Raw genomic sequence first — 11766 nt, forward strand, 5'->3', positions numbered from 1 at the left:
TCCCTAGAGCTCAAGATATCTGCATACATCACTATATGTTACAAGTTTAGCCTCGCTAACTCACCATTTTCACTTCCAAGTTATCATTCAACTACACTAAAACAAACAAAAATTAAGTAATAAACAAGAATTGCATGTAGCCAAGGTAAAGCTAGTATGTCAATATGATTAATAAAGGGAAAAGAATGATACCTCTTGATCCATACAACATTGCAAGTTCTGGAAAACGGATATCATGACATATACCTATCCCAATACGCCCAACATCTGCACCAATCTTCCATATCAGTTATTTGAAATATATTGGATTCTTGAAGAAGAAACAAAATATATAGTTATCGCATCCTTAAATCTATGGTTATAAGAGAAACTCTAGAAGAAATAACGAACAACAATCTGATGGAACATGAGATATATTATGATTTAATTTTGGATAATTTTAATATTGAAACATTAGAGCTTTGGATTATAATTTTGGAGAAATAATGAACAACTATCTGATGGAAAATTAGCCACCTCAAGTGCCAAGCTTTTTATTCTAATCATCTGTCAATTCCTCGACCTAAACCAAAAAAGGTTGGATGCCAGATTTATTACTCCAAATGTTATTCCACTAAGATATCTCAATAATGTTCTCAATTTCAGAAGACCAATTTTATTTCTACTGAAAGAAATTCACATTAAGAATCATTTATATGCTGATTTTTTTTTTTTTTTTTTTTGAGATGTTATATGCTGACATATTCAAAAGTATAACTTGATCTGATTTGGACGTGGTCTCAAATTATTCAGGAGTTCATTGATTATCAATAAAGCATTAGAAGGTTAGCAGTAAGGGCCATATGTTATTGTCCAATTCATCGCTACCTTTTCTCAAACAAGACATAGAACGCGAGTAGCCAATCTAAAGTTTGTTTAGCTTAGTAATCAAACATACAACGTTCATGACTAGCATTTTATTTGCAGTACTTGGTGCAAAGTCAAAGAAATTGGTGCAACATAATTGAAAAATGTAACAGCACTCGGCTTTGAGAAGTACCTGTGTCCACAATGGTAGGTTCCTCTCCAGCTGTAAGAAAATCAGATTCCCTGAAGGCAACCTCTCCAGGGACCTCAAAATCAAACAGATGCAGCTGTAAATCATCACAAAATTACTTAAACACTAGATTTTTCCTGATCCATCAATTATTACTGAAGAACTTAGTGTACTTGGAACTGTAGGTTTTTCCATAATTACATGAATCACACAAAAGCAACAAAGAATCCTTACTTTTCTATGCTTGGCCTTTAACTTCCCATCTGGTCCAAAAACACAACATGTGTTAAATAATTGACCTGCAGACAGTTCAGGTATTGATCCACCTACTAGCGTGATTCCATTACGAAAAGCAACTTCTGATAGCATTGAGATTGATGGGCATGCAGCTTCAGCATCTATATCCTCCGCATACTTTGATAAGTTCTTCAGTGATAAAGGACAATTCCATATTTCCTATTATAAATGTTAGAAGAAAAAAAAAGAATAACTCCCCCATGATTTTTCAGTTAAGCATGAGCAAAGTTTAGGACTAGTGAATAAAATTGACTGAAAACAAGCAAAATTTCAATGGTCATACTCTTTTACCTAGATCTGCGTCCATGGTTTTACTGTTAAATTTAAGAGGCAGATACCAATTGCATGGGACCAAATTATTATAAATTACATTTAAAGCTACAAATCTTCTATAGAAAACGTCAAGCCTGACTACATCATCAGAGGTACCAAATCAAATTAAACCATAATACAAGCAACCATCATTCTATAGGCATCAAAATAACATATTAAGTTAAGAAAAGGAATGTTCAAGAAATAGAGTTTGCAGTCCCAACAACAAACTCTTCCAGTTCATAGGTTGAGATGGCTCCAGCAGACCAACCTATAAATCAAGGTGCGACGCCAACTTCATTCATGACCAAACCTTATGTTATTTTTGATGCACTTATAACAGCTGTAAGAAACTGATACCCAGATATTATGAGTCCACAAAAGGAAATAAAGTGAAAAGACAGAGATAACTCTTATTTTATTTGCATTTGGCTATAACTAGATTTTCTAGCTCCAATCGCAAGTCAAGTCCTCTAAAGTAGAAACCATCTTCAAACCCCTAAGAAATCGCATTCCGATATTCTCTTGTCTACATTTTCTCCTAACCTTTCAACATGAGTGGCCAAACCATCTGAAATAGTTTCAAGATTCTCTTTGCACCATGCTCCTTGTAGAGTTGTCCGCCCTGTCAAATCTCCTAATGACAGCGCCCAAAATCCATCCAGCCTAAATGAAATTCAATGATTACATGGCATCTAAAGGTGTATTTCTGCTTAATCTACCCAACTTCAATCCTACTTTTGACATTGTTGCATCTCTCTATTTCTTTGTATGAAAGATGCTAGCAAGAAAGAAGATTCTTTTTTAATGTAAATGCCAAACCAAAACAGGCCTGTGAACTTGTTCATTATCTTTTAGATGTGTTCTGAAACATATACATCATGGAGCATCTAACTGGCCTGGCACAGGAAACCTAAAATCTGCAGTTTCCAAATTGGACCACTCATCTCATATCAAACTAGACCACCCATCATCATTACAAGTAGCATTGGCTAATGGAGCTGCATTTTAATTAAGAGTACATAAATACATGATAAATATATATCAAGTTTCGAAGAGAAATTTATGGGGAGATTGGTGAGCACAATAACATAAGCAGTCCATACACCATTTTTCTTTTTAAAAAATCATCTTGATAATTAACCATCCTTGCATATAGAAAAACTAATTTTCAAAAAAATCTTGTTATTTTGTCTCAGCCTTTAATTGTCTATGCTCTCTCATAACTTCATAATACAGCACATAACTTTGTTACTGCATTAGTTCATGCATTTTTTCCTCCCCATTATAAATGTGTATCATGTGTTCTCATCTATTCATCCAGCATTTCTCTGCTCTTGAAGATTGATGCAGCCCCTTAGGAGATAAGATAACTACAAGATTTAAGCCAACAGAAATTTCGATACAGATCTGAAGTTAAGTCTGAATCCTAACATTTTCAAAGTTATTTCTTTCACATGATGGTATAAAAAGCCTCTGATCTGCCTTTTGACCTGTTTACCAGCAAGATTTCTGTTGTTTGGTAGCAGACTAGCCGTGCTGTAAGACAGGAAGAGGGGAGATAGGGCAAAGTACAGCAAGATCAAGAAGAATACATAAGAAGTAGATAAAGAGAGACTACTTTAAGACCAATCAGGGCTCCTAGTCAACAACACATATACCCGAGTACACATATTTGCAATTACTAATATTAAATTGAAGGGGTGTTCATAGAATGTCATATTAAGATTCCCATCGAGCATCACCATACTGTTACATTGGAGGACTTGGATCTTACAGGTAACACAACCAGCTTCGCACCCTTCCTTGCTGCATCTTCTATCAATTTCCGAGCATGAGCAATGTTCCTTTCCTTGTCCGGAGTGACCAGCAACTGGCAGAGTGCAATCTTAAACTGAATCCCAAGTCAAAAGTTACATACACGAATCACATATACAACTGAGGGAAAAAATGATGCACGATAACATGAATCATTTGATAATTTCATACTCACAAGAGAATGTTAAGAATGAAGATAAATTTTGAGAAAAAAAAAAATTATATATAGGATGGTTGATTGGAATTTTAATTTGAGATCAATCTATGTTTACACGAGTCCAGAGAGAGACCTTTGAGATCTTTGGCTGGGGCGGAGGGATAGGGGCCGGGATCCGGGCGTCGGAAGCCATAGCGCGCGGGCCAAGTCGCTCACTGTTCAGGATAGGAGTTGACAATGCAAAAGAGAGACGGCGAGATGATGAAGCGGAACGGGTTTACATAAAATGTACCCTGACGTGGAGTGGAAATTTAATAATATTGGGCACGTGCGGTGCGCGTGATGGAAGGCATGAATTTAAAGGCGGCCGCGGCTTCCGAGGTTGGGACGGCAAATAAATTATCGTTTGGGCAGGATTTTTTTTTTAAATTCTGCCGTTGAATCGGATTTATTATACCAGACATGAAAGATGCGTTCCAGGAATCAAAATATAAAATATTCGAAATATAGCTGGATCGCATGGTGTAATGTCCAGCCAATTAGCTACACTACTAGTTTTGCTGTAAGTGTGTGCCATCTCAAGAAGGCAAAAAGTATAGCAATGGCCAACAATCCCGAACAAGATGATGAAGTATTTGCAAATAATTAATCCGGAAGCTATTTAATAACTGTCAAAAAATCTCTTTCCAAGCAAATATATCTTAAGAGGCCCTTAAGATATCTGAAGTATATTTTGGGCCCCAAGCAGGATTTTGTTTTAAGAAAGATAGGAAGAAGTGGGTTGTTGAAAGAGCTCAAGGTCTGTTTGATTGGAAATAATCTAGTATAAAAAAATAAATATTATATCATATTATCATATTTGATATGAAAAATAAGAAGAAGAGACGGCGAAGAAAATTACTGAATCTCATATTTATTTTTTTTAAAAAAAAAATAAAATAAATATCATGAAAAGTTGGTATTTGATAAATTTTTGAAAGATGGTAATCAATATTTGATAAAAATATTCTCAGTAAAACTATATATGTAATCATTAAATTTATTCTGATGTCTTTTTAAATTTATTTAATAAAAAAATTTTATAAAAAAAATTAAGATGAAGGTGATATTATGTAAAGAACTATGAGATTATAATCATTATATTAAAATTGATGAAGATGACAATGCTATCTTCATATTAAAAAATTATTTTATATTGAAATGTATATTTATAAATTTTATCATATTTTCATATAAGATTAACTTCAATCAAATGTAATAATTTTTTTTTATATTATTTTTTGGAGTAATTTTTCTACTAACCAAATATAATAAAAATTATTTTCTTTCATAACTATTTTTTATCACGCTCCCGACCCGAGATTTTGAATCGAGGGTCATGGCAACCGCCGCATACTCATAGAAAACTCTTCCCATAAGCATGCAAGGCATCTTATCATACTATCTTAAAACAACAGCGGAATAATTAGTCAACAATTAAAATCTAAAATATAATGACCTAAATTTTTTTTCTTTAATATCTCGATAAATTCAACAACAATTCAAAAGCTTTGCATCAAATTCAATAAGCCTTTCAACCTAAAATAAAAGTACGAAGATTCTGCTTCTGATCACTCTTCTATTCATATCTTGTATCATCTTAATTCCTCAACATCTGTAAAAATAGTAAAATAAGAGGTAATGAGCTAGACAGCCCAGTAAGCAACGATCACTTCTCAACAGATTTCATCAGGCATATAAGTAAATAATCATTTCTAGAAAATAAGCATATAGAGTTCATCAATTCGAAATCAATTTCAATTATGCAATATAATTCATGCCAAATTCATTTCTTTTTCGAAATTTCAAGTTTCTTTCAAGATTTAATTTCTTTTATTCTTCAATTTCTTTTCGTCAACCATGAGCTATGATCACATTTTTCCTGTGGCAGGGTCATAATACCGCATATCTGCTTGCGGTAGGCTGCGAATCATCTGGCAGCCATGTCCTTTGGAACCGCTGGTCTCGCTGGCGGTTTGTCGCTGGTCTCTCTGGCGACATGTCGCTGGTCTCGCTGGCGACATAAACCCTCAGGACAATCAATTGCCAACGTATATGCCCCCATTTGCGGGGTCCTTTACATAGTCAGGTTGTCAATTCATAATGTTTCTTATATCATAATTCTTCATAAATCATATTTCATATTCTAATTTCGATAATAAAACATATAATCATGTAATATCGAAATCAATCAATATAATGCATCACGAAATCAATATGTTCAATCATGCTTCATCATAACATTTCAAATAAGATATTTTTATAGCAAAATACCATTCATCCAATTCATGCATCGTTTCACAAATCATGTCAGAAAAATACATTATAATTTGCCGATAAATCTAGAAAAAGTGAAACATTACTTACCTCGAACGCACTCCAATAAATCCACATAATTCTATAAATTTTCTTTCAAAAAATTCTGTTCGTAGATCATATCGCAATATTTCATGATCAAACATCCACAATCCTATACAGAATCAATTTCAATAATTAGAAAGAATACGAATACCATATTTCAACGGTTTAGATTGGGTCCGATCATCTAATTTTATCTAATCAAAATCTAATTAGGATCTAAATGATCCAAAGTTTGACTATCAGATCAAATCGGATTCGAAGTGATAGGACCGAGGTTTCTTCATCGATTTCATAAAATCAAGTAGAGAGAGACAATCAGAGGAGAGAGAATTCATGAGGTATAATTCGAATTGATCAGGTGACACAATCCAACATTACGATTGATCCAATATCTTGATTGGTGAAATCAACATGATCAAATCAAGTCATGACTAGATCGGGATCATGGATGATCAAATCTAAAGATTCATGGTCTAATCAAGGTGGGTGCCAGTTCGCTGTCTAACAATCATGGATCAGGGTTCTTCATTAGAATCAGATCAGACTTATTAAAAAAAATTCTTCATTCACTAACCTTTTTTTAGAGAGAGAATCAATCAAGAGAGAGAATATTTTAGAGAGAAAATTCTAGAGAGAAAAAATTTAGAGAGAGAAAACTCATCTTGAATTCTTCAGACAATATGATTCAATAAATTCTGATCGATCAGATCAAATCATGCTAAAATTATCATGTGGATAATTAAATAAGATCATGAGAAATAAAATCTAAAAATACCTGATCTGATCAAAGTGGATGTCGGTGTATCGTCCGACGATCACAGATCAAAAATCCATTACGATAATCATTTAAATTCATCATCATTCTTCTCAAAATTCTAAAAATCTTAGGAGAGAAAAATAATCTAGAGAGAAGATTCTAGAGAGAGAAAGTAGAGAGAGAAAGTCCAATTCTAGAGAGAGAAAATACTAGTTCAGGCTGAAGAGAGAGGGAAGAGAGAGAAACTCTCTTTCTCACATTTTATTATTTACATCATTATTTATTAATTAATTTAATAATTTTTCTTTTCTTTTCTCTCTCTCTTTTTTTCTTTTTTTTTCTTCACGGAAGAGAGAGGAGAAAATCTTATTTATTATTATTATATTATTATCATTTTATTTTTCATCTTTCTTCCTTTTTTTTTTCCTTTTCTTTTTTCTTTTCTTTTTTTTTTCTTTTCTTTTCCTTCTTTTTCTTTTCTTTTTCTTTTCTTTTCCTTCTTCTTCTTCTTTCTTCTTCTTCTTTTCTTCTTTCCCGGGCTTCTTTTGGGCTGAAACAGGGGACCTTAAGATCCCCTCGTTGGGTGGCCGGTCGGCGACGCAGCCGGCGTGGGGCGGCCGTTGGCAGGAGGAGGTGACTCACCGATAAGAAGAGGGCCAAATCGGTGGTCGGCGGTGACCACCGGCGACGGCAAAACGGCAAAAAAAGAAAATTCTTCCGCAACAAAATCCGGCGACTTCGGTCGCCGGCGAGCGTGCACATCGGCACAGGAAGGAAGGGGGAGAAGAGAGGAAGAGGAGGAGGCTTACCTCCGTCGCCGGCGAAGCTTTTCCGGTGAGAAATTGGACGGCACAGCGACGGATCTCCGTGAGGAATTTCCGATAATTGCCGCCGTTTTGCCCCGGGATTTCTCGATAAGAGGAGAGAGGAGGATTCTCCTCCTTAAATAGAGCCGGAGGGAACTCATCTCCGACTCTGATTGGGAGCCGACGAGAGGAGGAAGAAGACTCCCTTCGGGAGTCTTCTCCCCTGTTATCTGTTTTTTTTTTTTTTTTCGTTTGGGCTGGCTGGATTATCACATTTTTTCAGATAAATAATCTTCATAAATCATTAGATTACCTCATAGTCTGTTATACCCCAACCAAACATATCTTTGGAGCTACTAAGGGCAAGTAATCCTTATTTTTAAGAGAGAAAAGAAAATAACCTTAGAAATTAGATCACCTATCGTATTACTAGTTGTCCAATCGAGCACCTCTTCTGCTAGCCGGATCTCATTCAACTGCCCAGTTTCAACCGTGCCTTCAAGAGAGATCTCTACATCAATTATTTGATTTGTAAGATCTTTCAGAACCCTAAAGGATCTGGATCTATAATACAAACCACTCCTAACTTCATCTCATCCACTCTCATGCCATGGGCACCCAATGTATTCACAAGAAGGTTACTGTTCACATGTTGCGCAGCTGGCAAGACGGGGTTTGGTGCAACTCAAAGAATCTTCTTCCTTTTTTTTTTTTTTTGGGAGAATGTATGAGATTTTATTCCTATATCTCGAGGTCAGTTGATTATAAAATTGCTAAAATCAGCAGTTGTGGGCTGGATATGGATAAACTTTGCATTGCATGCACGCATAAATGATCTGATGCACAGCCTAACGGTGAATGAGAAGCGACGCTTTAACAGCACTCATGGGCTAAAAAGAGGTAAGGTGGCAAGGTGGAGCCAAGTCTAGGTTTTTCCCCTTTTTTTTTTTTTTTTTTTTTTTTTTTGGGGGTAGTAAAGGCAGAAAATTATATGAAAGTAAGTTGCAAGGAAATGCAACCATGCGGTACATTCAGAAGATTAAGGAAACTAGGATAAAACAGAACATGAAGAGAGATACATATACAGCCAAACATAATGTACAAGGGAGAGAAGCAGAAGTCTGTAATCCAGAAAACATCCAGTGCAAGCTCTGAAGTATAGTAGTCAGTCATCTGAACCTTGAAACTAGAAACGAACATACATAATGATAGCATCGCCAAATGGAATCCCGGATGAAGTGGCGTTTGATAATAAGGGAGCAACGGTAACTACGTGTGAATAACCTGAGCAAACCAGCAGCATATAGAAAACTTTTGGATATAGTAGACATGCTTGTAGCAATTAGAAGCTGAACAACGAACAGGAGTTGATTCTTTGATAGAAATTGTTGAGCTAACTATTCCTGGATCATGAGTGAGCGAAATAGGTAGCCCATGACTGTAGAGCAAAGCCAGTTGTGAAAATGCATAGTTTTTTTGGTAAAAGATGAAAAAACATAGTTGACTATTGAAGTAGAGCAACAAGAATGGAATGACAGCATCCATATGATAGAAAAGAAGCACCATATATATATATATATATTTTTTTTTTTTTTTTTATATTATATATATATATTAGCATCAAGCCACATGACTCACTAACAAGTAATCTTGAGCAAAGAAAGAGTGCCGATCCTTCGAGAGATAATAGAACAACATGCAAGCAACATTCAAGAGAAGAGGACCCTATAACCCTGAATCTTTGCAGAATATTCCACAACCCATTGGATGTGCCAATAGTGCCTCTGATTGAGGACACCTGAGAAAAACGCATGACTGATAGATGATATTCTGTACCATAGTAATATCCATTTGAATGGCAATATAAGCAGAGACAAAATGAGAAGTCCAATTGCCTAGAGAAAAACACCAAATTTGCACTATAATTGGGAAATTTAAAACAACTGCACAGCAATTAGGTTTCTTAGATGTAACCAACTTCCGACACTTCGCAGGAGCTTTCAGGTCTGAAATAGTCCAGTAAGGTTGAATACCTTGAACGAAGGAGGATGCTATAGAATAGAAAACATATGCACTGATCCATGCAGACTTTGCCATTCTAAATAGTGATAATCTCAAAAGACTCTGAGAATCATAGGTAGGCACAGAGAAATAAAGAACCACGAATTACAGAAAGATAACATTGATAAAAAGCAGTAGCCGATATAAAGTTTGAGTAAGCAACAGTTGTGCACATGTGACTTGGAAGTTGAACCAACCATGCAAAGAGCAGTCCTCCTAATTCCAAAAAGTGTAATGTGTTCAATATGTACGGGCAGAAGCAAAGACATCAATAAGCTGTAAGGCAATGCACAATCCCAAGCAGCACACAGTAACCAAGATATCAAGACCATTGTAGCACTGAATGTGGATACCAAATGCACACTAGGCCTACGTAACATAATTTCTATATTGTTTCTGTGGAAAGAATATGCCATAAGCATCAGCCTGAGAGACACGCAGCATCAACATCAGCCTGGGTATCCCATTAAAAGACTCCTGTAGAGCTTTATGGGCTACATAATCAGCAGCCTGGTTAGCTTCTCTGGGAACAAGAGACACCTTAAGATAAGAAACAGTGGTTGGCCAAAGAAGGAAATCATGTATTAAAGGTGCATACTTAGAATTATTGGTAAAAGGGGCTTGTAATCAAGATACCACATTGGATGAATCACCTACAAGCCAGATACTATGTGCATGAAACTGGGTGACTACATTTACCATAGCAAACTGCATGAAGCTCAGCCACCAGAACAGCTGAAAGCAAGATTTGTTTACCCCTTTCTCTCAAGAGAGCGCCATTACAATCTCAAATGACATACCCAATGACAAGTCTAGGTATCTTCAAAGTTGGAGTCTAGACTACATTCCAAAGTAGCTTCGTTCCGAAGTAGTCGTCACTACCCATCACAGAAGATGTTTTTTCACCAATTGCCCCCACATATTGGGTCTCTATACTAGTTGAATTGCATATGGATCAAGCTATGTCCCATTTTGAGCAAGTACTATTATTTAAAAAACTTAATTTTCTTTATTATCTCAGAACTATTTGATAAGAACATAAATTCAAAGAGTAATTGATAAGTTCAATAATAAACGTGAGGAAGTAATGGTGAAGCACAATAGCGTTGAATATATAAAAGTCAAAAATGCGTGACCAAGCATAATAATATATGGTTGAATTGGATAAGGTTTGGGACAGATAAACTCTCAGTAGACTCAAACCTACACCCAAAATATTACAAAGCTTTATCTTAATTTGGATACATAGGGGACATTTGATGATCCAATTGGGATCACCACGGTCATCTAAGATCATTGGTGATCCAAATCCTAGGATAATCTGATCCCTAATGATCTAAGATCACAATATATGGTTGGTTACAATGCAGTGATCAAAGATCTCCGAAAATATACAAGTAACTTATTTAATATGCTATAGAAATCTAAGATCACCGACAATCTAATACTAAAAATATCCCTGACATATCTCAAATAGAAAAGAAAAAATGATAAAGAAGAGACAGAAGAAAAGGAAAGCCTCAAATTACCGTGATTAGGTTAAGGAAATGAAATCACTGTTTCGAATCACCTTCTCAACAAAGCTGTAAAAATTGGGATTGAGGATTGGGGCAAAAAAAATTTTAAAAAATATATGTAATAGATTTTTTCTCTTCCTAATCACCACAGCGAGAAAAGAAGGGATTTTCTTTTTTTCTTCTATGGAGATGATATTCTAACTACCCACTCAGCACGTGTAAATAACATTGCATATATGCATGAAAAAATATCACGGCAAAAAAAAATTAGTTTCCTCCTCCAGAAAGTCTCTCAATTATGAAGGTATTTTGGTTAACGTATTTTAATATAAGATCATTGTGATAAAATGACGTTGAATACCATCTTCAAGAGTGAATTTTTTATTACCGTGTTGGACAGTGATTTAAGAAGTGAGGATGATTTGAAATCATAAATTTTTTATTACCGCGTTGAATAGTGATTTAAGAAATAAGGATGATTTGAAATCACTACCACGTAGAACCACATGATGCAACCAAAAATGATGATCTTATCAACATCATCCACATCATCTTTGATCTTGAATAGATCATCAATACGAAATGCCACCCATACGGAGTTTGGT

General features: G+C 35.3%; 1 protein-coding gene across 22 annotated transcripts in view; it reads right to left on the bottom strand.

Annotated features, from left to right (window-relative positions):
- The window catches only part of LOC105041814 (omega-amidase, chloroplastic), a 62021-nt gene extending 58109 nt beyond the window's left edge, over positions 1-3912 (bottom strand). For all 22 annotated transcript variants that reach the window (XR_012139743.1, XR_012139739.1, XR_012139742.1 and 19 more), the window contains exons 1-5: positions 3754-3912; positions 3423-3539; positions 1271-1492; positions 1040-1133; positions 193-267 (exon numbers count right to left, since the gene is read on the bottom strand). Coding sequence is in view for 17 of the 22 variants with exons in the window: in XM_073253922.1 (XP_073110023.1) it covers positions 193-267; positions 1040-1133; positions 1271-1492; positions 3423-3539; positions 3754-3813 (568 nt within the window). In the remaining 5 variants the exon portion in view is untranslated. The remainder of the gene's footprint in view (positions 1-192; positions 268-1039; positions 1134-1270; positions 1493-3422; positions 3540-3753) is intronic.
- Positions 3913-11766: the final 7854 nt, after the last annotated feature.

The sequence above is a fragment of the Elaeis guineensis genome, chromosome 3 (genome assembly GCF_000442705.2).
Source record: "Elaeis guineensis isolate ETL-2024a chromosome 3, EG11, whole genome shotgun sequence".
In the NCBI taxonomy this organism is placed as follows: Eukaryota; Viridiplantae; Streptophyta; class Magnoliopsida; order Arecales; family Arecaceae; genus Elaeis; species Elaeis guineensis.